This window comes from Pterocles gutturalis, unplaced genomic scaffold (genome assembly GCF_000699245.1).
Source record: "Pterocles gutturalis isolate BGI_N339 unplaced genomic scaffold, ASM69924v1 scaffold23555, whole genome shotgun sequence".
Taxonomy (NCBI): Eukaryota; Metazoa; Chordata; class Aves; order Pterocliformes; family Pteroclidae; genus Pterocles; species Pterocles gutturalis.
Window position 1 is genome coordinate 211 of NW_010143998.1, and position 26615 is coordinate 26825.

The 26615-nt window shown below is 39.5% G+C and overlaps 1 protein-coding gene across 1 annotated transcript; it reads left to right on the forward strand.

Moving 5' to 3' along the window:
* Window positions 1-5495: 5495 nt before the first annotated feature.
* Window positions 5496-26615, forward strand: LGMN (legumain). The gene is made up of 13 exons (XM_010084970.1): window positions 5496-5670; window positions 13736-13833; window positions 14704-14785; window positions 15320-15405; window positions 18013-18088; window positions 18571-18633; window positions 19539-19605; window positions 21301-21419; window positions 22111-22200; window positions 22895-23092; window positions 23731-23901; window positions 25004-25071; window positions 25866-26615. The coding sequence occupies exons 1-13, from the start codon at window positions 5533-5535 to the stop codon at window positions 25903-25905; spliced, it is 1296 nt and encodes a 431-aa protein (XP_010083272.1). The 5' UTR covers window positions 5496-5532; the 3' UTR covers window positions 25906-26615.

Here is a 26615-nt window from a genome sequence, read left to right on the forward strand (position 1 = left end):
AAGATCTGAACAGCTAAGATAAACCATAGCAGAAGACATGTGGAGTGCAGGAATCTCGGACTTTCTGCTTAATCACTTCTCCAGAGTTTCATTCGCTCCGCGCTCCAAACACTTCCATGCCTATTGAGCAGAAATGCTTACCCTCCTCTGGCTTACTCCTCCACCCCTCCTCCCCCTCTTCCCCCACTCCAAATCATGCGATGTAGTAAATTAAAGTTACTCATGCAGCGTTGCAGTCGCTGTTTTTTCTACCATCAGAATGTAGTTGCAGAGGCTGTGTGTATTTGTAGACAGATATGAATGTAAATAGCAGAAACAGTTTTACTGAAGCCTTAAGATATGCCAAATTTGAATTTGGGCTTTTTCAAGTATGTAGAAAAAAAAAAAATCCCCTAAACCAGGTGTATTAGATTGTCACCATCCTAGGAAACACAAGGAGTGATTTTACTTTTTTTTTTTCCCCCCCCGATAAGAGTGTGCCATCTCTCTGCTGCTGAGAAAGACAAATCTGCAAACAGTAGAATGACCTTTATTTAAAATTACTTTTAAATACCTTTATTTAATGTTTAGAAGATGTTTAAAACCATTCTGAGTTAACATAATTACAAATTCTTGCTTTTGCAGTAAAAGAGACTTATAGAGCTTCAGTAGCTATGCTAAACTATTTTACTACAAGTTCTAATCAAATTAAGCTGATTCATAAAATGGTTACTTGTAGACTTTGTAAAGAATTGCTTTGCACCAGAGACCATAATCTCCTTCAAAATGTAGTTTATCAGAGGTTATAGCGATAAAGACTTTTTCTTTCTACCATGCAGGAGCGTAAAGAAAATCAAACTAATTCCACAGGGGCTTAATCACAGGTTTAGGTGCTTCAGCTTGCGTAGCAGCCGGCGCAACATGTAGGCAGAACATTGCTGACAGAGAACTGCAGATATTAGTTTCCTGTGAGGAGGGCTATCATGAGTGACATTTTGTGGAAAAGAGCATCTAAATATTACAGTGACAGGCAATGTGCAAGTACTGTGTGGGGAAAGGAATTGTGACTTGATTCTGAAAACTCAAAGTCTGGTGGTCATAAGAAGAGTAGCTGGAAAGAAATAGAGATTTCCAAGAAAAATTGTAATGGTCAGCTGATTAGCGTAAGGCTGTTATTTTTCCTCATTATTCACTTATTTCACATGAAGAGAAAATGGATATATGGTTTCTGTTTCTATAGCTCTTAGAGGCTGTGCCTGAGGTATTTGGAGTTTAAGCTACCGAAGTGTCAACATCACTCTAAACACCAGTGGAAAATACTTTGATCAACTCAAACTCCTCTCTTTAGGGTGGTATCCTGTTGTTCTAAGGTTTTTGATCTTAGTGGAGTGTTTTCCCAAAGGAGTGTTGGGAACTTGGGGAACAGGCTGTTGACCAGAGGAATTGCTCTAGCAGCAGTTGGCCGCTTCCAGGTGCGGTCTTTCTTAAGCATCTCTCTCTTATCGTGTCAGGATGTGGGCTAGCCATGTAATGGGAAGTGGTCAAGGTACCTCTGTCAGGAAAAACAGGTTTTAAGAGCTGAGGGAATTATTCTGGGAAGAGCCATCCAGTTCTGGCCCTTCTTCCAGGGACTGTGCAAACTGCACAGCAGTCTACCTGTGTGTGTACATGCTGTGGTTCTGCGTGTGTAGATCTGATGCTGAAACCACTATGTCTGCGAGATGTGCCTTTTTCCTGGTGTGGTCTCCAAAGCTAATTAATTCTTCTACCAGAAAGACTAGGCAGAGCTGGTCAAATCATCTCATATTTTTGGGGCTTAGTGAAGGCTCTAAAATGATCTTGTAGTAAATTTTCAGTTCTTCCATGTAGTCTCACTCTTCATGTTTTTAGGATTGTGTGTGACAGATATTTGATTCTTTGTTTTCAGAAAAAGGCTTTTTCTGTAGCTGTGGTAAGCTGGTCAGCTGAGCTGGTTTCTCTTCTAATATGACCTGGAGACATAGCATGTGATGGGAACTTTCTCTTCTCAACTGTAGGTCAAGAACTCATTCAACACAACCCAGAACACCATCTGTTAAACTGCCTGCCTGAGCGCTCAAAGGTTTTCTTCAGAAATATGACGGGGGGTTTGTTTGAGTTTTTTTTTTTTTAGTAGTTGGAAACAATCAATGAAAGCCCTGTTCCCACTGCACATGTGTTTAGTGGTTGAACCTATTTTAAGCGCTGCTCGGAAAACCTTGGGGAGCTGAGCATTTATTAATCATGGCTTATTAGTGCATTGTGGTATGTCTAGGGGTCTTTTTCCTCTTCTTTCTGGTGTTAATTTGATATAATTATAGTAGAGGAAAAGAGATGTGGGATTGTATGTCATTAATTACTATTAGAAAAGGAGTGTTTTTCTCTTCTAAATAACCCTTGACAAAATAGATGTAGTTTTCTAATAGAATGCAAATGTTTCTTGTTTTGGTTTTTTTTTTTTCCTCCCTGAGACTTCTGTATCATTCACAATTTTGTCTCAGCAGAGGTGAGAAACCTGATGATATGGATATCCGTGTACCATGTGGGAGACTTTAATTCCTCATGGAGGGACTGCCTGAGGGGCTTAATAACTTAAGTCTTAATTCCTGATCAGGCCCTGGGTTTTTCTGTTGTGGGCCTGTTTGCAGGCAGAATGCAGGGCTGCTACCTGGTACAGTCTCGTGCAGAGGGACTGGCTGGGATCCTGAGAGCTGTAGGTCTGTGTTAGTATAGTCTGGAGTGTGAACTCGTCAGGAAGGACAGTCCCATCAAGTTGTTCCTAATTCAGGACTTAGCACTCTAGAGCCTATTTTTTCAGGAGCTACTTCAGTCTCCATTGCATGATATCTCAGTAGCTGACAGCCGGTGGCAGTGACTGTTTCCATGTGATGGATGCCTGTCTGCTAGGATCTGCCTTGAAATTAGCCATCGTGTTACAGGGCTCAGCAAACAGCTGGCAGCAACACGGCTTCTATTGATACGTCCTGGATTTTAATTAATTATTTATTTCTCTAAGAGCTAAGCATCATGTGAAAGGATCCCCAGCTCTTCAGCAATCATTTGAAGTATTTATATTTTCTTTGTTTTTTCATGTAAATATAAGTAATGTTTTTGGTTGGGGAAATGAAAAGTTATGCTTTAATGACCATGGAGAAAAGTTTCTTCTCATGAAACAGATACTGAGCTCTGGGGAGCCTGTTTGCATGAAATTTGGCTCCTTATTCCAGTAAGTCAAACTCAGTTAATATTTCTAAGCAGATCATCTAAAATATATTGGTTTTCTTTTCTTGTCTAATATTTCAGGAGTTAGATATACCTGAAACTGAATATTGGGAATGAATAGGCTTGTTGGCCCATGGTGTATTGTGGCACTTTACAAAAGTTTTGAACAACTTGGTCTGAATCTCAGCTGTGCTGTAGGCAACAGAATAGGTGGGTTTTGTGGATGTTGTAAACACATATCTTCAGTGCAGTCATTAGTATGTTATTTGTCTTAATCATCTGGAGAAGTGACAAGATAGACAAGGCAGAGTTCCCATACGAAGTTGCCTGTCCTGTTTGGCAACAACAATGACAAGAATATACAATTGCAGCTCAACATGAGAGATTATAACTGTCTGTCAAACTGCAGAAAAATTGTGCTTATTGCTTCATATCCGCTTAACTGCTGATGTAGCCAATAGTTCAACAAACCCTAACTTGTTAAATGATCATGTATTGTTCTCGCTCTCGAAACTCATGCTTGCAGGCAGTGACAGGAGTGGCTTATTCCTGAAAGACAAGTTTCCTAGATTCAAATGAGTTTTTGGAAGAATTGGTGTCATAGCACTTAATGTTTGCTTCTGTCTTTTCCTTTCTGTTCTGGAGTTTTTCTGAAAGGTAACAGCTCTTCCTATAGGAGCTGATTTGTTAACAAGACTTCCTTTACTTTGTGCTAGCTCCATTAAAAAGGAAAAAAACCCCTTCCAAATAGAGATGTAATGTATTTTTCATACTACTGCCTGCAAGACTTAATCATAGTGACCAGTAGATCCAGTCTTGGGACAGACCCATACTGCGTGTTCACTGTACTCAGCTACTTTGGAGGTGAGCTGGCTGCTTCTCTGTTTCAGCCTCATATGAGTGGCTGCAGATGAATGGTTTTGGCTGTGGGAAGCTGAGGCTGTCTTAGATACTGTTTAGTTATTTGGTTTAGTGGTAGCTTTGACGTTGTGCCTTGTGACCATGCTGTATGGCTTGGAAGTTCCCAGTTTTTATTCCAGAGAAAACTATGCCAAAGCAGACTACTCCACCTCCTACTAGGCACCTCTTACGTACATATCAGCAATGATCAACCTCCAGAATCTTTTTTTTTTTTTTTGTAAGTAGGCTAATGTAAAATCCCATCCCTCAGTGCATGAGGAAATAAGTAATCTTTGTGCATGTGCCAAGAGCATGCAGTTCTTCAGGGGAGTTTGCTTTGTGAGTTACACTTGGATGCAGCACACCTGAGACTGTGACCGATACATGTAACTCTCCCTGCCCCCCAAAAAACCCCAAAAGTAAACCTTTGATTAGATATGGCCAGATTGTTTGCTTTTCTAGCAAACACTTTATCAAGGTTCTCAGAAAGTTCACCAGTGGGGACACTACTTGTAGTCCTCTCAAGAAAGCAGACAGAGCCATTTCAGCGCTGGCTCAAACCACCCCTCTGGCTCTGCTTCTCTGAATTTGACATCTGCAGGCTCAGACTCGATTCTGTCGCTGTGCACCTTGTGCAAACACTTAACCGTGGTGCAAAAGAGATGCAAATGCTACTCTTTCATGTGGCACCAGTTCACGTTTGCTCTCCAGTAGCGTAAGAGGTTGCACAAATAGCGTGAGGCTCTTGCAGGCTGCATTCCCCCCAGCCCCAGCAGTTAGGGCTGGATCTTGTGCAGAACAGCTGCACGGCTTCTTCCACCCTTCCTGGCTTTGCGGGCACAGAGAGCTTTTGTGACACTCTAGCCTTCCAACTCCCAAGCAAGTCTCCATGTCTATGCATCCTTGTGCCTACATCACCTGGGATTTAACTCAATAATAATGGGCTGATTGCCAGGGAGTGGCAACCCCAGTGAACTACATAAGCAGAGACCAAGAGAATAGTATTAACTGGACAAAGTTTATCTGTTCAACACTTGATAGTGAGGCTTGCTCTGTATTTGAGGCTTATTCATTACCAGCTATTGTAGAACAAAACAACCAGAGGGAGCTGAAAGACTTGGTTGTCCTATTGAGAATTGCTTTCAGTCAGATGTGAAAGCTGACAGAAAACTCTTGTAACTAGTAGCAGCTTGGTGCTGAAGGAAGATTTGACCAGAAATTGTACTGTGGGTTGAATGGTCTGTGAAACGCAAAAAAACCCCACAAGCAAGAAAAGCTTCCAGTTGCGTTACTACTCATGTTTGTTTTGCATTTGTTTTATTTTTGACTGATGCCCTCTGATCTGCTTCTCTCAAATTTCTTCATTAGGGTTTTTTTTTTTCCTCCTGTTTGTGGAGTAGATGAAGAAGAGAGATGATATTGAAAGCAGTTGTGGTGCTGTGCTGTGCTCTGGGCATCAGCACATTCCCCATGGAAGAACCTGAAGATGGAGGCAAGCACTGGGTGGTGATTGTTGCGGGTTCGAACGGCTGGTACAACTATCGACACCAGGTAAGGACCACTGGTCTCTCATGCTAATGCTCGCCACGTTCTAGAAAATGCATGCTCTGGGACACACGGGGAGGTGGTAGCTGCCCAAACTTGTTCAGCCCTTCTGCCATTTGGGTGCGTGCTTCTGCTTCTAGACTTCCAGGAGTGTGGGAAGTTTTCAAAATGAACAGCAACAAGATTCACTCACAGCTTGGTCTTAATTCTTGTCATTCTCACGTCAAGAATTCCCCTCCACTACTCTTTTTTTGCTTACAACTTTGTCCAGTCTTTCATCTCTGAAAAGCTGTCGTTAGCAGGAAGAGAAGTATTCTTCCTCTAATCAAGCTTCTGCATCCTGGGAGACCTGCACCATTTAGGCTAAATATTCTATTACTAGGCTAGAGGATCTGACCCCAACTTGCAGGTGAACAAATGATGTCTTGAATTAAACCTCTTTTTGAGACATATGCATGTTTCTTTCTTTGTTTTCTTTTTCTTATGTTATGACAAAGCTCCCTTCTGTCCAGGTAAAAAGTCTGCAAAAGCTGCAAATACACAGTATGTTTTTATGGGGTGGAGGACGTGCAGAAGGGCGGGTATTTTTAACCTGAATCAGTTTGCTCACTGTGTTCGATAGCATGGCCTCAGAGTTTTGTTGGCACAACAAGGATACAGTGCACAGATCAGAGTGAACAGCCGAAAGAGAGAAAAGGAAACAGGAATTTGTGAGTTTGACACTGCTGTCAAAGCCAGTGTGTTGTGGAATTGTGGTCTGAGTGTGAATGTCAGGATGGACAGGATTGAATCCGAGTACTTAACTCTGATTAAGTTCAACACTTATAACCAGCAGTCAGGAGACTATGGCAGTTTTTTCCTTTTGAGGAATACTTTGGTGATTACTTAAACAGATTAATCTACACTTAAATGCAGTCTTTGGTCTAAATTTGGGATTACTTCTTGCTTTCCTGAACCGGGTCCATTTCATTCTGATTTATGTATACATTTGTATATTTCTAAATGTTAGAAAAATAGTTTACTGGGCTATTGCTGGTTAAAGTGAAATGTGAACAGAGATTGAAACACTGGTATAAAAAAACAGCAAAAAACCAAACCAGTACAAACTTTAAAAAAAATTCACTGTATTAAATGTATTAAATACATAGATCAAGCTGATTATCTGAACACTGAAACTTTTGAAATATTTATTTTTAATGTAAGTGTGTGTAAAATCTAGAGAGGCTTCATCCTCGCTATTTGTGTTGATTGAGGAAGAAACTAGCCTTCTGTGTGTTGGGCATGCTGGGTTTTATGTTGATGTTTCTCCTCCCCCTCAGCTCACAATCAGTTTGTAACTGCCAGTGCAGTGATGAGCTTAAAATTAAATGAACCAGACTGACAACCTTGTTGCATCTGAAGAAGAACCTGTTACTGGCAAATGTAGCTCAACGCTTTGACGAACTGGTTTTAGGGATTTTTGCCTGCTGCTTGCATGGTAGCTATGACCTGATAACTGTAGTTGGGATATTACAGCCTTAATATAAACCATTCCTATTTCGAATAAAATCTGAAAAAAAGAACTTTTAAAAGTTGAAATCAGAAAACAATTATAAAAATTTTAGTGTTGTACTTGATCACTGCCTGCCCTGGAGTGTCTAAATATAATTACTGAGTTGTGCTCTGGTTGTTGCTGTATAACCAGTCTCACTGGCTCTGCTCAACTCTAGGAGGAGTCAATACTGTAACATTCATTCTTTAAATAAAATTACATTTGTTGAATCTGTGGCTCATGAGATTACTTTTCTACAGTTGCCCAAGCATAGAATTTTTAACCTTTCTGTCAGTGAGCCTTCAATGGCAAGGATATGTGCCAGGTATAATGGAGTTATGAAGAACACAAGATGCACACTTACGTATTTGTGTCCAACAACAAGTCTTTTGAACATGCCAGTTTCACAGAAGCAAATTAACTTTTGAGTGTGGTCGTGCTTTGCAGACAGTTAAGTAATTGCTTTTCAAGGTTTGAAAAATGAGGATGGGATTTCTTTAAACACCTTTATTTTGAAGATAATGTCAACTAACAGTGCAAAATATCTGCACTGTCAGATTGTTCTGAATTTCAATCCTAGAAATTTCTGTATTGTAACCTTTACCACTTGCTTCAGGTACAGTATTAACATTTTGAAAAAAAGCAAATTAGGACACCACTAATAATCCTGTCAAAGTTACGAAATTGGCATCATAAAATAAGGATCCTTCAGAATGGGACTGAGCTCTCAGTTACCTGTCCTGGGCAAGATACTGTGCCTCTAGCTTGTTACAAAAAGAATCAATTCCCAGCAGATGCAGTGTGTCAGCAGCCTGTGCTGTCTTGCCCAGCAGCCTTTTGCAGCCAACCCTAAGGGCCTGGCAGGAGTGAACACCCATGGTGGTGGGAAGGCATGCTGTGAGACAGACCCAGCAGTTAGTCGTGGAAAATCCACTCTGTGTGTTCCACAAAGTGTAATCCGGAGAAGGGTGCGTTGGGTATCAGAAAATCGGGGAAACTTGTTCCCAGCAAAACCAGCTGAACTGTCGTCTTTTAGAAGAAGGGTTATACAGAGGAGGAAAGGTACTTCAGAAATCTCAGGAGTTATAACAGATTTTTTTGAAACATTATCCAGACTGACCACCAGGACTTTGTGTGTGTTAGTGCTGCCTGCCTTTTGAATTATCTGTTCGAGTCTCTTGCAGTGGGACTGGGAATAGGACTTGGACTTCTAGTTCTGTGCTTCATCCATCATGAAAAACATTCCATAGTGAGCACACACAAACACATGTTATTTTGCAGTAGAATAATTCCTGAAAGCAAAGCAGTACTCCAGGACTGCAGATTTGTGTAATTCTTTGCTTTCCAAGGGAGAAACTGCAGAAGAAAATACGTTGTCCTCTTAATTCACTTTCCTTTTGCCATGACCTTTCTGCCTCAGAACTTCTCTGATCCAGCCTGTGCACAAGTGAATTTGTAGATGTGAATCTTCCTGTAAGTAGTTGCTCGATGGGACTGTTCATAATTACCGGACCAGTTCCTATTCCCTACATGCTACTAAGGACTTGTATCCCTTTTCAATTTGAGACCTCAGTTGACACATCCGTGTGTTTCAATTGCTCAATTCAGCTGTTCAGGGTACATTGCATGTTTGTATTACAGTTATATTTTTTGAGCTCCAGTTGTCTTCCATGCTGTCTGCACACAACACAGTCAAAACATCCTCTGTTGCCTTCCTCTGTAGTTACCTGACAGCAGGATGTGTTCATCTGACTAAACAACCATAAAAGGAAGAGAAGAATCTTACACCTTTGAAAATGTCTCTAATTTCATACATGAAAAATTGTGGGGAAAATAGTCCATCATTGTATGCTGTACAGACCTCATGAACAGTAAGTTTGTAAAGACTCTGCAGACCCTGGAAATGCTGAGTTTGCACCTGTAACCTCAAGGAACCTGAAACTGCTTCTAAGACTTGTAATTTGGCTGTCAGTGGTCAGGATCCACTATCTGTGGTGCAAACCTCAAGTGTAGACAAGATAAGGAGAAAAACACCATTTACACTTGCCTATGAGGTTCACACCTTGCAGGTGTTTCCTTTGTGATGACTCAATTGGGACTGTTTCCTAAACCGGATGATTGAAACTTTATCTCAACAAGTTCCTAAACTAAATTTTAAGTGTTTTGAATAGTTTACAGCCCAATGTTATAGGTGCACTGTCATTGCAAAGCTAGCTTGTATATTGCCTTATGCTTGTGGCTTCTCAGTTATTTTGTGTTTTTGCCCATATCTTAGTGGTTTTGATCAGAGTTTCTTAGGCTGCGGAAGGCTATTGATGTGCTCCTCTCTGCTCCTCAGCAGTTATTCTGACTTCTCTGTAGCAGTTTTTTTTAATTAACCAGATTGGCTGCTGTTCCCTAAATGCAGCTAAGCGCTCATAACATGTACTAAAAGAGTACTACCCTCATTCCCTGGGAAAGTGTCTCAGCCATCTGCTGTGCAAAGAACTAGATGGTGTATCTCTGGAAAGCTTTGTGACATACGTAAGCAAATACAGCAGCACATGCTACTGTTAGATTTGGAGAATGAGCCAACAAACTGGTTCTCCTTCAGAGAAATAGAATTTTGAATGTACTTCTGCCTCTCCTGGGAGATGATTGTACTAGCTAACTCAAACCTAAAGCTGGCTTCACAAACAGATCAGAAAGAGAGAGAGCAATATTTTCTGGATACTCCAAAAGACGTAGTCAGTGGAAAAGCCTGATGTGAAACACAGTCTTACTAAAGGTGGAGTAGAATCATAGAACCATTAAGGTTGGAAAAAGACCTCAAGGATCGTCAAGTCCAGCCATCAGCCCACACCACTTAACTCCCTAAACCGTGTCCCTAAGCACCACATTTACATGTTTCTTGAACACCTCCAGGGATGGTGACTCCACCACTTCCCTGGGCAGCCTGTTCCAATGCCTGATCACTCAGGTACATACTTGTACTCAAGTACATATTTGAAGAGAAAAATAGCTGAAAAAGTCTGGCAAAATTAAAATGCTGAAAATAAAAACATTTGAATTTGCATACATGGGTCTGTTTCCAGTTGTTGTTTTTAGTCTTATACTTACTGAGCTTTATGGGCCAGGGACTGTATTTATTCAGGGTTTTGGACACTACCAACCAGAGCAGTATTTTAGTCCAGGACAGTCCCAAATTCTCTAGTCTCACAGGTAACAGACATTAAGGATGCCTTGGCTGCTTGGCTTCAATTTACATTTCCTCACTATGCTTACAAAATTATAACTGAAGCTACAGGAAAACCTTTCTTGAGTTCTTAATACAGTTTTAGTTTTTGGCTGATTCACTGATCTGTGTTTAAGCAAGGGAGTGAAACATGGCTGGCGTTTCAGGTGTATTCTTCTACCATGCTTTATATATTAGAGTTCATTCTTTTTTAGGCTGTGGCATTTCAGTGTACCCGTAATGGGAAGAGTGCCACTTTGCAGTGGAGCTGACGGTTCATTACACATGCTTTTTAGCCATGAACCTAGCAGTCATAAGACCAAAAGTAACCAGTTTCACAGAAGTCCAAGTTCTTCCCTTTAGGAACTATTTATGCATGTATGTGTCATAAAACAACTTGATTTTTCCAAAAATTTCCCTCCCCAGGCAGTCTGCTTGAAAGCTGTGTCACTCAAATGCATAAACAGCTGTATGGCAGAGGAAAGTTGGGGTGTTGTTTTTTCCTTTTAGAATTTCCCCAAATACGTACATTTTGGGAAAACAAAATTCCCATCCCAGGAATCCAGGGGAATTTTACCTCTGATCCCCATGCTTTCAAAATCTAGGAGGTAATTATTCAAGCAGATTTAAGCATAGATCTTCCACAGAAATTTGCTGATGTAGAAACAGGTTTAGACTAAGCTGGGGATGAAAGGTCTGAACCGTGCCATCAACGGTGTCTGTTTTGGAGCTGGCATGTGAGGTCAGTTGTGCAGTAGCAGCTGTACAGCTATACCTTCTCCTCTTCTATGCTTCTGTGCAGGGCAGCTGCTACCCACCCTAGATCATGGCCACAAAACCGTGATTTGCATTTAGTGGTGATTTATCTGGTAAAAGTTCATAGCATTCATTTCACATACTAAACCAACATGAATAATACCAACAAGAGATCTGGAACAGTGTTAGCTGTCTCTTTTAGGGTGGTTTACAGGTACAGCTATGGCAGAAGTATTTCTGGAAGAAACAAGGCTCAGATAGCAGAGGCAGTTATACATCAACAGGAAACACTCTAGATTCACATACGCCTCCCTGCTCTAGCAGCAGACTGTTTCTATTCTTGTTTTATAGAGATTTATAAAGGGAAGAGGAGGAGCGTGTGACTGACATCAAAGGTTGCTAGTCAGGTCAGGTAACTCTATGAGAAAAAACCCAACCATTTACTCAGAACTGTCCTACTTTAGCCAGTGGAGTTTTAGCAGCAAAACATGTTTTTGCTGCTCTAGCCTATGTTGGTGATACCTACCAGCAGGTACAGTTCCCTTAGAAAAAGCCTTAAAAGGATGGGACAATCCCCCAACAGGCATAAGTTAAGGTTGGAATGGATTATGTTGATCTGCTTCCCTCCACACTGGGAATTTAATCCATTTAAATATACCACTGATGTCTGCTTTACTAAGTAAGACAGGACATAGTGAGCAAATAGTCAATGAATCAGAAGGAAGGAGAGAGGAGACAAAAAAAAAAGCTGATAATATGCATTTACAAAGCTTAACTCATTTTGGATACTTTGGTATTAATTAAAAACACCTCTGAAGTCCCTGCTGGCCTGTCCCATGTCTGGGGGAGCACAGACACTTGCTGGTTGAATACACTGATACTATATCACTATGTATGCCTAAGCATTTCCATGTGTTGCCAGCCTATAACTGTTTCTGTCAGCATAACAGAAGTGTATAATGTCTTGAGAGTGAGAAGGGATTTATGATCTACTCGTCGGTCAGTGTACAGATGCCCTGATTACTGTTTTCTTCTACTTTTGCTTGGGTTGCTTCTGAAAATTAAATAGGTGTTTAGTCAAACCTGAACTCTGCTGTTTCACATTGTATGTGAAACATACGATGTATGTCAAACAGATAACTCTGTTTAACCTCTACCTTTTGACTTGTTGGGGCAGCAGCTGGTATAATGACATACAAGGAAATGGAGAACTATAAACAGTGGAGATTGTCTGGGATCGGTGGAAGAGAACATAGGCTGACCTGTGTAGTAGGAAATGGAACTGCTTTAGTAAGGACAACTTAACCTTCCGGGTTAGTCACGTGGAGAGATTTTGCTGTGGGAGAGGCAGTTAGCATTGAATGTGCCTCACCCTTCCAGGATCTTGCACAACTCCCCTCTCTTTCCAGCTGCAGACACACTTAGAAGACCAAGGGGTATAAAGTGACAGGACTTTTAGTGTCCTTTCAGTTAAACTAGTCAAAATCACTAATACGCGTAAGGCATGTGAACTTATGTAGGTCCACTTAAACCACTTCAGTTTGGTTTACAAGCTAGCAAATTAGATTAGTTCAACAGAAGTAAGCTTTAAAGCTTGCTTCAGGCCTGCATTTGGAGAGTGCATTTTTTAGATGAGATTTCTTACATAAAATTGGTACAGCTTTTCTAGCACGTAGTAGGTTGTAGTTCTGGAGTTTAGCAATGGTTGTTGATATCCCATTGGGTCATTCACAGACTGCAGGTCTCAAAGAAGATAATTATTTGGGCTGAGGTTACTAAGAATTTAGCATTCTGACAGAGGTTTGCATTTACTGTAATTTTGCTTTGATGGGTATTGTTATTTCTGCATCATGGGAAGATGGTTATGTAAAGAAAATCTGCTTATTCATATCCTGTACAAGTCAGGAAAAGGGCCTGAACAGAAATTCTGCAGTTCTGTTTTCCACTGAAATCTCTTTTCTTGCCCTGAAGTTGCTTCGGTGTTACTCTACAAGAAATATATAATTAAAAGGGAAATGTTCCTTAACCAAAATTTTCATCTAGTAAAACAAAATTTAATAAAATCTTTGCAGAGGTGAGATTGGGAAACCATACTTGCTTAAGCCAAGGACAGTCTGATGCTTCGTCATGCAGGCTTGATACAGAACTAATTGAAATGGGTGGAAATCCAACTCTTTGCTGCTTGGCACTGTTTGGATTTGTCTGTCAGTGCACAAGGTTTTTGTTTAATTTTCTCACAGGACACAGAACATTGCTGAGAATATGTTGTTCAATCTTATCTATACCAAGTCTGAAGTAACTTCTAAGTAACTCAATAAGAAATCAAAATAGGGAAATGAGAGATTTTAATAATAGTCTCTGTTATTAATGCAACTACTTCTAGTTAGAGAAAGACATTGAGTTTTGGTTTAACCTGTTCATTTCGGCCCTTTAGCAACCCTCAAGCTCAATATTTGAATGCAGTTTATTTTGGACAATAGCCTGCTCTTAGGCCTGCAAAGCTATTTTTCTTCTGGTCTCAAAAGTAAAATCTCTGTTAAAGCTAGTAACAAAAATCTGCTTAATTTCAGGCAGATGTGTGCCACGCGTACCAGATTGTACACCGAAATGGAATTCCAGATGAACAGATCATTGTCATGATGTATGATGACATTGCCGATAATGACGAGTAAGTGATGAACATGCACTAGTCACAAACTATAAGGTTACTACAAACATGCTATAGCCACCAGTGTGTTTTGAGTTTGTAGTAGTTTTGTAAGAAAAGCCTTTAAAACTACCTGTGATATGTATGGAGATGTTTTATCCATCAGCACAATAATTCTCCTTTGAAATGTGCTCATGAGCTTTCTAAACCTCACTCCACAACTCAGCATCAGTTGTGGTACTGAGGACTGCAGAGCTTCATTGTTACGGGGGTAAATTATGTTAACTCCCAGGTGTAACAGTTTACAGCAAATAAATAACCTAAAACCACAAACATAGGGAAGCTCCATGTATGACTTGCAGGGCTTGTTTGAAAGGACATTATCAGATTAATTCCCAGAATGTAAATTCCAGAAAGAAGTGTACACGTCCTATTCTTGGTGACTGTCTAGAGTGTATAGTTGCTTTCTGTATGAAACAGGTCAGTTATACAGCCTCTAATTCTGAGACAGCTTCAGCAGAAATCAGCTGACTTCACATGCACAGCAGCACTGAGAGCAAAGAGTAAAGGGGACTACAGGCAAGATTGAAAGTAGAGAGATGATAGTATAAGAGACCACCTGCCTACATCTTCAGATTAATCAACATGATCTGAGGCAAGATACTTGAAAGTACTCTGAGGGTAGGGACAACTGAGACGAGCATATGTAACTGACTGAAGTGAAAAGGCTTTTATATTCTGAGATCACCTAACGACACATGGTGCAAGTACCCATACTCTCTCTCAGGCAAGCTGGCCAGTCGGGACAGTTTAAATGGTTTCCTGTTTGTTCTGTGGTCATTGTGTGGCACGTGACTAATTATTCATATTTATGTTCCATTTAACTTTCAGAAATCCAACAAAAGGCATTGTCATCAATAGACCTAATGGCACAGATGTGTATGCTGGAGTGCCCAAGGACTATACAAAGGAGGTAGGAATGAAACGCCGTTCCCCAGGGAAGGTTCAGCATTAGCCAACATTGAATAAATCCTTTCAGCCTGTAGCTTACACTCCAATATGCATATAATATATAAAGTCTCCATTTTATTCACCTGCATGGTTTAGCATGAGGTGTGGTGTTCATGGGATGGATGTGAACAATAGATGCTTTGAAGTGAAGCAGTGGTCATAAAAATAAACCTTTACACTGTTTCTGTGCTGGCACATGAAATAAAAGGAGCAAAAGTCTTGCGTTCATAACTGTTGTAACTTAATCTGAAGAACAGCTGTGTAAGACTAATTGTTTCATTAAATTACAACAGTAATCCAATCACTTGGTGATTTAATGATTCAGTATCTGAGTGAGTCATCAGTGGCTAATGCATTATAGAATGATAGATTGAAAAGGATGGCCAGCTAAACTTGCCATCTATGCATGGATTCTGACTTTTGGAAGCCATCTTTCTAAATGAAGATTTTGCTGCTTTTATGATCAGATTTAACTTTAATCCTCTTAAATCCTTAGAATGTTACTCCAAAGAATTTCCTTGCTGTTCTCAGAGGAGATGCAGAAGCAGTGAAGGGCGTGGGATCAGGAAAAGTATTGAAAAGGTAAGAGAAGTTTAATTTAGAAAATAAATGCATGTGTAGTTGTACATTGGCACTGATTTCAACAAAAGAGGGAAAATTAGAGCAACCTGAGAATCCAGCAACACTATTGATGGCAATTCCAGGTCATTCACATTAGAAATACAATGGTTCTGCTTTCTTAAACCATCCAGCACCAAGAAGCAACTGCTGGTATCTGACTGGTATGGAGTTCAGTATAGATCAAGGTACAAAACCTCTAGAGGGTAGTACCAACTGTATTAAGGTATTTCTTACTTAGACTACTGTCTTTTGCAAGAGTGGCTATTCAAAGAGGGTTTTATTAAAGTTTGGAGACCTCTAGAAAGAGTCTGCTAAGGCTTGGCTTAATGTACATGAGTAGTTGTATTAGTCACCTGAAATGGTGAGACTTAGCAGTCAGTGGCAGAGGGACAGAGATAGTTTAAACAGCTCATCAGATGGAAGAATTGTATGTCTAATCCCAGCCTTGGTCTTTGTAGCAGATATAAGGTTATTGAGGCTTTGAATGTAATGAAATCAAATTATGTTTTGTATTTAATGCAAAAAAATCTTTGTGATTGAAAAAGTAGTATAAGCAATTAACCTTGTGATTGATGTATTTGTAAACTAGGTTACACAAATTATTGTCAGTTTGTCAATATTCTAATATATGAACAATAATAAATTGTAGGCTAAGTAGGATGTAAGATCTATAATTAAGGGGTGTAGTTTACAAAGGCTTATATAATTTAGATGATTCAAGAATAAAAGCAATATGTTTGAAGGCCTAATTGGAAGATCTCTTGGAAAGATACCTGGTGTCAGTTTTTCATCTCGCTTCTACAGAATTTGAGATATGAAAGTATGATGCCTATTTACTAAGGTGTGGTATATTTCTGACTCAGTACTGCTAGTAAAGAGTTATATCATGTTATATTTTTCTATGTACAGTATTTCCTGTAAAACCTTTAAGAATTTAAATTTGACCATTTGGAAGTACTAACCTAGTTAAAGACACATTGTGTTAAGTGCATGTCTTCATCTGACAGTTTAATTTTAGAGGCAAAGCAATGAAACAGAACAGAAGAATCTTCCCCTGGCACTGGGGAGAACAAAAATGAAGCAACAGGACAGTAGTCAAATAAGCTATTGCTCTCAATTGTTTAACTTGATCCTGAAAAGCTGAGATAGAAAATTATATATGCAAGGTATATAGGCAAAAAGTTAATAAATTGCTATGCAGTTACTAGATTGTTCTCTTTTAGTAGCTGGAATGAGTCAAGAGGTGACTATAAAGCATTTTTAATTAAAAAAATGTACTTCAGAGCACACCTCACCTGTGAAAGCTTGATGCTACAAGTCAAATAAGGGAGTGGCTATGCAGAGGGCCAAAGACTCTTAGCTACTTAGCTTGAACCCACATATAAAAGTCTTAGTTATTTACATTTCACCTTGGTTGAATTTTTTGCCCTTAGGGTCAAGAGTGAGAGCCAGAAGAATAATACCCAACCCTTCTTTGTTAGGCTCTGTTGAGTGAATTTCCAAGTGGCCTGAGTTCTGCTGTTGGGTGGGACAAGAACTCAGTTATTCTCTCCCCAAAACCTAGAGTCTTCCAGGTTGTTCCCTAACCAGCAGGTTATAAGCCAGACAGAAGGCTGGATAATGTCTCCTTGAGCTGTCACAGATTTACCTCTTTGCAGTTAGGAAAGAGCAAAAGCAAATATGGATTCCTGGACCACTGATACAGAGGAAGAGAGAAGGGCTTGGGGTCTCCTTCCAATCTGCTCACGTTATTTTATCTTTAATTGTTCCTGAATACAGTATAAAAGCAAAATCCCCTTGGAGATCTGGCTGTTCAGGCAAGACCTTAGGATCACCCAAACATGATCTGTTTGATTTAGAGTGCAATAAAAATCTACAGCAAACCGTGTACTATGCAGACGTTAGGGAATCAAAGCCTGGGAGCACGCTGTGCTCAGTCGACTGCAGAGCCGCTTCCTGCACGTGCCAGTCTAGCCTAACGGGTGAGTTTGGACATGAATCAGCTCTTCATGGAGATGAAGGCTGGCACTGTTTTGGCTACGCATGGCCATACGGATCACAACAAGGAAATGCATAAACATACCTAAGGATCTTATCAAAGAAGTTTTTATAGTTTGTCCCTGTGTTATTGGTGCCGTGGTATAACTTAGTTATAAAAACATTCCTTTTTTTTACCAGGTTGCTACAAATGCCCACAGTATAACAGATTCTTCAGATAGGCAGTAAAAAACAATTGTGCTCCCGCTATACTTGATGTACCACCCCCTGCCTAAGCAGCAATCAGTTTACAGTTTGAAATGTGAAGTGTTAATTGCCATATTCCGCGTGCTTGAGAGAGTAGCATATATCCCTGTTTTCATTCCTCTTGCAGACACTCATCTCCTCTCGTAAGCATCCAAAGTAGTATGCTTTGGGAGGAAGAAACTATTACTAAGAGGAGGAGGTGCTTCAGCTGTATTATTTTCAAATATTGACATGTCTTTTCATTGAGAAGCAGATGATTGTTGTTGTAATGAAGATTAGGTTGGAGTGGTTAGAAAGAATTTGTTTGCAATTTCTTCGTTACAGTGGTCCCAAAGATCATGTGTTTGTTTATTTCACTGACCATGGAGCTCCAGGACTTCTGGCTTTTCCTGATGATGATGTAAGCATTTTGGGGAATTACTTTGTCCTAAAAAACATCCTTTTAGTGACATACTAAAATATTAAGTAATAAATGTAAAACACAAAAATATTTGATGCACTGCCATATTGAGGGGCGAGGCAGAAAAGGAGCAATATTCGCCTTGTCACCCCAGTTTGGATTTTTTTCCAGTTTTAATATGAAGCATTCAAGTTGAAATTAAGTTATGTCATTTAATATTCCGTTGGATTTTGGTGGTCCAAGCAGACTGTTTCACACAGGTATGGCTTGGCTTTCTGGTGCACTATGCATATCATCTAGGACCATTAATCATCTTTCCTCGAGTGGTAAATACTAGATCATTGTATTTCAGAAGGGCAAAGCACTGGATATATTTAATGGGAAACAGTAAACATTCACAACAGTTGGTATTTATTCCTATGAAGTGAATTGTGTGTCTATTGAACATAAGTGGTTTTAATACAAGCCTTCTTATTTTACAGCTTCATGTGAAGGACTTGAATAAGACTATTTGGTACATGTATCATCACAAAAAATACCGTAAGGTAAAGAAGCATATCTGAAATTTTGAGATTAAAAGAGCAGCTGACATGGAAGAGAGAAATTTCTCTTCATTTTGATGGTCATTTAAAGCAGGAGGAAGCTGTTGCCATGCAATGAAATTTGGATTAGGGTTTTGCACTTATAAGGACTGATCCTCTCCAAATTTCTCTTTGTATTTTTAGTTTACTGTGTGTTTGCAGTCAGTGTTGGGATGTAGTGTACTGCCTTTCGATAACCGTATGTATTCTGGCCAACAATGGAGAAAAAACATCTGTAACTACCGCACCCTCATAATATGTACCTGACTTTTCTTCCTGTGCTTTGTTCACTTCAGACTGCACTGTTACTACAGGAAGTTTGTGTAGACCTCATGTTTCTCTTACAGTTACTAATATTGTTTAGAAGACTGTACCTTTCGTTAGAAAATTCTGTGCATTTATTTCATCACTAGTAGTTTTAAGCAAAAAGCTAATATTTAGAACATTTTAGTAGCTTGCCTTTTTAAAGCAACTTTCTGTGGTAATCTGTCTACTATGGCTGGCGGTGTTTAGGAGCACGTCAATGGCCATTGGTTCCAGAAATACTACATTCAACAGTCATACATTGCTGTGCCTAAAGAGCAACTGTGTATTTGATTTGTGCTTTGTACGTTAGTCAGTAGATCCCTTTGGGTTCTATGGAGATTAATATCATCTTTGCATTGTAGTTATGTTTCCCCTTTCTACATAGTTTAGTTCCCAAAAATGAAAAATTGATCTATTTCCATCTGTGTTTTATTTTGTAGCATTATGGATAACGTTGGTTTCAGGGATAGCAGAACAGGCTCACTAGATACAGCTGAAAAGCACTGAAGGACTTTTCTCCATTTCCTCATGGAATTTCTCAAGGTCTCCGATTTATTTTGTAGATGGTGTTTTACATTGAAGCATGCGAATCTGGATCTATGATGAATCACTTGGCTGATAATATCAATGGTGAGTAATCAGTTAACTTACAGAACCTAAATGTCACAGCTTGTCACAGGCAGGACTTAAACAGATACCATGTCAAGGATAGGTTCAAGGAGCTTTTATGTCCAGTTTCAGCAGGGAAGCACAAGAATTAGAGGAATTAATATTTTCCATTTATGGGAAGTACCTTTTAAAGAATGAATGGAGTCTTATAAAGACTAACAGGGATTTCAGTTTCTTGAAAATGAGAAGTTGAAAAAGTATTTATTTTCAGGAACTATGTGGTTGCCATTAAATGGTAGCAGTTAAGTGATGCTGACGTTTCTCAGTGTTAGCACTGCTAACAGTAGGTGTGAAGTTCCTGCCCTCAGTTTCATTGAAGACCAAAGGCACTTGTGAAACATCATTGCCAGGCAATTTTGTGCCACTCATTTGTGCAATAACCCAGGAAGTGGAACTCGGATTTTTCAGGGTTTCTAAGCTCTCTGCTGCAGAGCTGGGAGCTCAGCCTTGACTGGGATGAGGAATTACCTTTCCAAAGTCCTGCTATGTGGCAGGGAGACCAAGTGCTCTGGCTTTCTTGTAGTTTTGAAGCTGTGATTCCAGGGAAGACCAGCCATGAGCCTATCCATGGCTTCCTGGGTCTTTGGCCCTGGAGTACATTGCCTGGCACTGACTTAGACTTCTTTCTTACAGCCCTATCTAGGATTTACAGAAAGTACACAAAGAATGTTTTGTATTGATGATTGTTCAAAATAAATGCCCAGTGAATCAGCATTTTTCAAAGTTTATTCTATTAGAAATTTCCAGTCTGAGAACTCTGGTTTCACCACCAGCTCTGCCACAGACTTACAAAGGTGGAAAGTTGACAATTTTTGTATTACACTACCAAGCCGTTCTTGGCAGCCTTCAGTGGTGAACTACAAATCTTAACTGGCTACTTAGTAAGCATTTTAAAGGCTACTAAGAGCAGCACTTTACCACAAAGACAAGATTTAAGACTTTTTTTTGCTTTTGGAGTTCAGATACACTATGAGTAGAAACACCACTATAGCTATATGAAAGCATGCGTAACACTTTTTCATTTTGAAACTTGGACTTTCCTTCAGTTACGCAAGTGTGCTCTGAGTTGACTTTGGAAAAAAAACAAAATAGCTTTTGTCTTAATAATACCTGTAAAGACATGTTTTACAGTGTTTCTGTTATGTTAGAGGTGACTTATTGGGAACACAGTGCTTGGGGCAGATGTAGAGGTTTGTTTTCCTTTTGTCTCAGTGTAGAGTGTTATCCAAGAGATGATATTACTTAGAAGGTGGCATTTTGGGGAAGAAAAGATGATTTATGGGATTTACTTGGAGTTTGGGAAAAAGTCCTCATTATTGTAATAAAGACAATGAATGTGTAGATGGTTGTCAGTGCACAGTGTTCTCAGGCAGTTCTTTAAATAGTAGATTTTTCCCTCAGAAATGCATATTCTTCTTTAAACACCCCAGACCCACACATTTGGCAGCAAGGAAGGAGTTCTTGTAACAGCACTGGAGCTGACTGAACAGAATGATTAACAGGCTTCTTTCCTTCCTGCTATTTAGAAGTAAATGTTGAAAGCCAAAGTACTGTGGCAAATGTATCGCATGCAGTGAAGTACTAAATCATGTGAAGGGCTAAAAAACCAAAACAAAAACCAAACCAAAACAACACAACTTTCTATTTATCTTACAGTTTATGCAACAACAGCTGCCAATCCCAGAGAGTCATCTTATGCATGTTACTACGATGACGAAAGGCAGACTTATCTTGGGGACTGGTACAGTGTGAATTGGATGGAAGATTCAGATATGGTAAGTAAGTTATTTAGAGGATATTTCTGCATTTTCATCCATGAAAAATCACTAGTTTTTTTTTAAAATAGCTCCTTTACAGGATTTGTGAAAATCTGTGTTTTTATGTGAGACTGAAATAAACAAATTGAGTTGGTAGAAGTATTTATCTACTACTTAGAACCATATATAATCTTATTTGTTTGGGCCACTAAATTTATTTCTGAAACTAACTCTCAGAAACATTGTCTTCTTTTGTTATTTATAAGATCAGAAACTGTCTAACTTCTAGTTTCAAATTCACGTCATCTTGATTTGCTAATCTGAGACCACATCTCCAAATTTGTTAAACAAATTAGGCAGTTCAGTAAGTTGTACCTCTGCTTCAGGGATTCTTAAATTCTGAACTGTGGCTAACCCATTTGTTAGCATAATGGAAAACAGTATTAATGAAACAAATCCGGGATTTGTATGCTAGCCCACTCCCTTCTTGCCCATTTGCTGAGAGATTAGGAGATCACTAAAAGCAATTTGAGAATATGCTGTCGAATCTTCTTTTAAATTTTTACTTTTATGTCTTTCAAAGGTTGTATAGCTCTTGCCCTATATTTCCTTCTACATACTGGCAGCTAAGACCCTTTCCAGGTTTCCTTGCATTTTTAGAATAGCTGAATTTAAGTATCTATGACCACATGGAAGTTTCTTCATGCAGGAAGATCTAAGAAAAGAAACACTCCACAAGCAGTTTCAGCTGGTGAAGAGACGCACCAACACCAGCCACGTGATGCAGTATGGAAACAGAGTATGTATTTGAGTGGGCTTCCTGGTCAAATATATCTTAAAACCTTTTGTGCCCTGTACTTTCACCCCTAAAAAAAAAAAATAATATCACTGTGAACTGCAGGGTTGATTTAGAAATGAAACCATTCATCTTCACTTAGCATTTAAGAGACAATGGTCCTGAAGCTAAAGGAAATACAGCCTTGTATTATGCTTTAATCCAAGGAATCAGGATATGAGTTGTCCTCCAAGCTTTGCTGGTGATTTAACACTTCACCTCAATCAAGTATAAGAAGGGTATTTACCACTTCCAGGCATATTATGACTCAATGAAATGTTAATAAGTAGTACATTGATCTCTTGAATGGGAAGACCTGAGAGGTAATATATAATTTACAATAGTCCCGTTATTCAGTGTGTTAATAAAAGCACACATTAAATATTTGTTTAAAAAAAACCCACCTCAGGTTACTTAACCTGGTGGTCTTTTTCCCCCACAGTGAGTTTTGGAAATAAAAGTTCCCTGATTTTTGGCAGCCTTGACCTTTTATTAAAAACCCCAATGTGCACACGCATACACACACTTGCAACCTTATGATCTCCTTTATTTTCTCCAATAAAGCAAGTTTAAAGAGTTAGGTTTACATGGCAAAGCAAAGACAGACTGCCTACTGGAGTGACTGACAGTTTCCATTTGTTTACTTTCTAACCTGCAGAGCATCTCCTCCATGAAAGTGATGCAGTTTCAGGGCATGGGGAAGAAAGCTGCCCCCATTTCTCTGCCACCTGTAGAACACCATGACCTGACGCCGAGTCCTGATGTGCCTCTTGCAATCATGAAACGAAAGCTGATGGCTACCAATGACATTTATGAGGCTAAGAAGATTGCTGCAGAGATTAAAATACACCTGGAGGTAAGAAAAAAAAAAAAAAATTGTATTACATATCAGGTCAGATTCATTTCCATGATAAGCAATGGCAAATGTAACACACCTGAAGCCAATGAGATTGCTTCCAGTTTTTGCAAATTGCAACAAAATTATTCTTCAGGCTGGCAACTTGTAGATGATGGTTTACTCTTCCTTTAAAATTCAGGGATCTGTTCCGCAAGGCACATTCAGTAGCGATTATCTTAACAAGTGTAAGCAAATGTAAAAGTCAGTTTCACAGCTTTTAATGCCAGGAAATCCTTCATCTTCATCCACAGGGATTCTTGTTGGGAGGAGTTACTCGCTGGTATTAGAGAAACTCTTGTCTCAGTAGAGCTGAAGTCTCCCAAATCAAATAGCTCCTGCAGAATGGTAGCCAGTGGTGTTGGAAAATTAGCAGGACAGTGAGTGATTTTGGGTGCCAGGAGCCTGACTTTCTGTCTCCGTAGTTTTTATTTGTGTGTTAAGAGACAAGTCCAAAAGACTGTGCTAAAAATAGATGGCAAGACTGGGTTCCTTAAAGAGCCCAAGAGTTGAGGCTTAAAGAAAGACAAATTTCATTCAAAATCTTTAAATTGGGTTTAGAAAAAGCATGTTTTGAGGTCTTGTTGTTTTATGTGCAGGTGAAAGAATTTATCCAAGAATCCATGCGAAAGATCATCACCTTAGTAACAGGATCAAAAGAAGAGACCAACAAGATTCTGTCAGACAGATTGACCATCAGCAATTACGACTGCTACCAGTCAGCTGTGAACCACTTCAAAGCTCATTGCTTCAACTGGCACTTACCCTTGGTAAGTCAAGCATTAGATATAACCTGGTACATTACTGTGCTTGTTTTACCAGTATGTCATAAGCAGGTCTGCAAAATTAGCTTTTATTAAAAAGCTAGCTTGGGGGCAGTCTTGCAATTTAGTTTTAGATAAAGGGCGAGTAATGTTTTTGGAAGCAGGAAACTGCTTCCACTATACCTCTAGATAAGCAAAAAGATTACTAAAAACAAAACCAAAAATATTCCCAAATTTTTACTAGTTAGTGCTGTCTCTTCATCAACTCCTTCCCCAGAAATCCCAATGTTAAATAAGTTATTTTGTATTTCTGCTTGAAGCATCTCTACAAGCAAAACAGAAACACAGCACCACCACTGTGAATTCATAATCCTAGTACACTGAGATTTCAATATTATGATTGTGTGTTGCATAGTTCCTTGCAACAACCTAGCTGCTACTTCCATGGTCTCATTGAATTCCTGAGAGACACTTTTTGGTTTAGGGGTTTTATTACTGTCTACTCTTCCTGGGATCCCAGCTGAGGACCAAATCCTGTTGTGCTAAGCACTGTTTATACAAGAATAACAGAGGTCAGTTCCTATTCCAGAAAACCCAGTCCTGATATTGGGCAAGATAACCTAGGCAAGCACTGGTGTGTGGTAGGATGAATGAACAGCAAATTAATTGATTTTAGCAGAAAGCAATGGGATTATCTGGCAGTTATCCAAGATGCAAGTACTATATATAAATCAAAAGCAGATACACTCCTTTAGTTGGAGCTTCTAGTCAACCAGGCTATTAGGAGGCCGCATTGCTCTGTTAAGCTTTTAGTTCCTCTTTAGTGGCTTTTTTGCTTGTTTTTGTGGGGTTTTTTGAATGAAATTGGTTAGATAGGTGAGCCTTGCTTAAGGGGGCAGTGTGCAGCAACAGCTGAATTTACCTGACGAAGTTCAAAGAGCAAAGTATGCAGAAGAAAGATGAATTTATCCGAGTACTAGATTGTCAAGACCAGCAAATAAACACCGTGAATGTTAATAGCATCTCTAAATTAGTTCCACAATTTAGTTTGGATAAACAATACCTGCTCTTCATCACTGAAATTATTAACAATGTTTGTTTATTTCAGTATGAGTATGCACTGAGACAGCTGTATGCGTTGGTCAATGTTTGTGAAGGAGGATACTCCATTGACAGGTAATGAGATTCCCAGATACATGGTGTAGTTTTATTTGTACCTAAAAAAGCAGAAGCTAGTACGCAGATGAAGCCTGATGTTAGAAGCTTCTCACTTGTTCTGCTCTGTTGACCATGTTGTTAGTAGAGTTCTGACTCCAAAGTTATGAAGGCTTATTTTGGAAAACGTATCATCATTAGTCCCCTCCCACTCATAATGATCCAGTTCCTCAATAACCCTTTAATTTCTTTGTTGAAGACCCTCAGGGGAAATTCTAGCTAGCTGGAGGATCCCACTGCACCACATAGCATAAAATAGAATGACTGGTGGAAGGGAGTTGCCCTGTAACTCCTGTATGATCTTAGAAGCAAGGTTGGGAACTACTGTATTTTCTCCACTGCCCCCTTAGAACACCCCATCACTGTTGGGTTCTGCTTGAGGAAAGGGGATATGGTGCTAGGGCCTTCATCTGTGAGCATGTGGTAGGAAAGCAAGGAAGTAATGGTCCAGGCTGACCCTTATGGTGGTGTGGTAGGGGCAGGAGAAGCATGATGTTGAAATTCTGTCTTGAGAGTTTGTGGGAGAGGATGGGATCCTAGCTTGTGAGTCATGCGAGAGGCAGAAAAGGGCAAGAGGAAAACAGAGGAGCAGGGAATGGGAGGTTGAACTGATAGTTTAGGGAGTGTGTATATGCAACCCAGAAGGTGAAGAATGGTGCTCCCACTCCTGGAGGCATCCACTGCAGTCAGTTCGGGAAATAGTTTGAGAGCAGAGCTCCTGGAAAGTTTCTCATTGTTATTGTTCTCTGTTGCAGAATATGCCTGGCCATGGATCGAGTGTGCCTTGGGCATTGATGGAAACATCAGTCCTTAATGTAACCCTTACTACAAGTTATAACTTTTCATAACTGTAATAATCCAGACTTTACATGCATGCAACATGAAGAGAGTCAACCACTGTACTGGAAAACTGTGCTGGGAGCTGAGGCACCCAACCATGAGCAACACAGCACTTGCCAGTGCTCTCCCCTATATCCGCACCTGCTGACAGCCTGCTGCTTTGACAGAGGCGTTTTGGCAGACCACCTGGAGCTTTCAAGATGGATGATTTGTTTCAAAGTTCAATGTTCTTAAAAATCTCTGGATGAACACTACAATCCACCCATCAGTGATTGCTAAATCTGTGCTAAATTTAAACATTCAGTATTAATTATGGAAAATTTTTTTATACTGTTGCTAACTATTATTTTTTTAAAAAAAGTTAATGAAGTTCATTACAGTGACTAATTTGCAGATTGGTTAAAGAGTGAAGAAACCAAAGCTTGTTCTTTAAGTTTTAACTCCTTAACAGTTTAGAGAAGTGAGTTGCATTCAAGAACTATCAGATGTGAACAGTAAAAGTCTTTGTGGGTAGAAAGCACTGTTTCCCAAAGAAAAACACAAATATCTAATGCTGTAAATTTAGCACCAGTATGCTATAATTAAATGTATATACACACAAACCTGTGGGAAGTCATAGAGTACAGGAATTGCCTGTGAATAAAAATAAAATTGACAGTTTCATC